This window comes from Meleagris gallopavo, chromosome 1, assembly GCF_000146605.3.
Source record: "Meleagris gallopavo isolate NT-WF06-2002-E0010 breed Aviagen turkey brand Nicholas breeding stock chromosome 1, Turkey_5.1, whole genome shotgun sequence".
NCBI lineage: Eukaryota > Metazoa > Chordata > Aves > Galliformes > Phasianidae > Meleagris > Meleagris gallopavo.
The window spans coordinates 168540979-168542424 of NC_015011.2; the positions used below are offsets into that span (position 1 = coordinate 168540979).

General features: G+C 65.0%; 1 protein-coding gene across 1 annotated transcript; it reads right to left on the minus strand.

Annotated features, from left to right (window-relative positions):
* Positions 1-387: 387 nt before the first annotated feature.
* GSX1 (GS homeobox 1) lies at positions 388-1444 on the minus strand (the record flags this gene model as incomplete). Its single annotated transcript, XM_019612072.1, has 2 exons — positions 388-1044; positions 1246-1444. Coding segments are annotated over 2 exons (555 nt in total), but the record flags the coding sequence as incomplete, so codon positions are not given.
* Between the last annotated feature and the right edge of the window lie 2 nt (positions 1445-1446).

Below are 1446 nucleotides of genomic sequence, written 5' to 3' on the forward strand. Positions count from 1 at the left end.
AGCGGAGGGCGGCTCCCGGTGCCCACCTCGGTGCCCGTCCCGGTGCCGAGCTCCGTTCGTCGGAGATGGGGAGAGAAAATGCCCCGGGGGGTACGGAACCCGGAGCGCGGCAGCGTGCGGCTCTGTGTGAGGAAATAAACCACCAGCGGAGCCTTTATTGACATCATCGTCATTATTAACATCGCCATCATCGTTTCTCAGCACATAAATAAATAAATAAATATCTCCCGGGGAGGGATGGTGATGGGGACGGGACGGAGCTGCGACGCCCACCAACGCCAATGTCAAAACAGAACAAACAAACAAACAAACAAAATAATACAGTTTGGTAGGGAAAAGAAAAAAAAAAAGAAGCCAATATTATGACAAGAACCCAAATAGCCCAGACCCTCCCCGGCCGCCCGCTCTCGGCCCCGCGCTGCGCTCTCTGCCCTCCGGTCCGGCTCTGCCCGCGGAGGCTGCGGGGACCCCCGGCCTCGGGTGGGACAGCGCGACGTGGGACGCCGGGAGTCCCCGTGGAGAGCCTTATTGGCAGCGGGGCGACCCGCTACGGCCGCCGCTACTGGTCGGGGGTGTGGAAAGGCGAGAAAGTCTTTCGTAAACAACACGGATTATACAAAACGGTAGAAAATCATCCGGCTGCGCGGACCCCCCTCCGCTCCCGGCACAGTTCCTGCGGAGCCGGGGGTCAGGGGGTGCCGGCGAGGCCTCTGTCGTCCTTCCCCGAAGAGGACGGAGACATGCGCAAGTCCTCGTCGTCCTCCGAGCACTTGGTGGTGGAAAGGGCCGAGCATTTGCAGCTGTGCCCGGGCCCCCCTCCCCGGTGGGATCCGCTTTTGCCTTCTTTCTTGTGCTTAACCCGGCGGTTCTGGAACCATATCTTCACCTGCTTCTCGGAGAGGTTCAGGTAGGTGGCGATCTCGATTCGCCGCAGCCGGGAGAGGTACATGTTGGAGGCGAACTCCCTCTCCAGCTCCAGGAGCTGCGTGCTGGTGAAGGCGGTGCGCATCCTCTTGCTGCTGGGCAGTTGGCTCGACGTGCTGTCTGCGGAGCGGAGCGGAGCTCAGCACCCACCGCACCCTCACGCTCCCCGGGTAAAGCTACGGGGGCTGCCCCCCTCCCGCTTCCCCCCGCCCGCATACCCCGCGCACCCAGCGGGCGCGGTGCCCGTCCGCCCCGTCGAGCCTCCATCCTCACGCCGCCCCCCGCCTCCCTCTGCATGCGACGCCCACGCGTGCCCCTTACCCACGGAGATGCAGTGGAACTGCCGGGGGTCGGGCAGCGGGTAGGCGCCCTGGTAGAGCGCCGGGCCGTGCCCCACGCTGACGGCGGACACGGAGTGCTGCTGGCGGCCGAGGGGCGGGTGGCAGTACTGGGAGCCGAACGGGGGGAAGGAGGCCTTGAGCAGAGGGATGGCGGGCGGCGGCGGGTGCAGCTGCGAGGCGG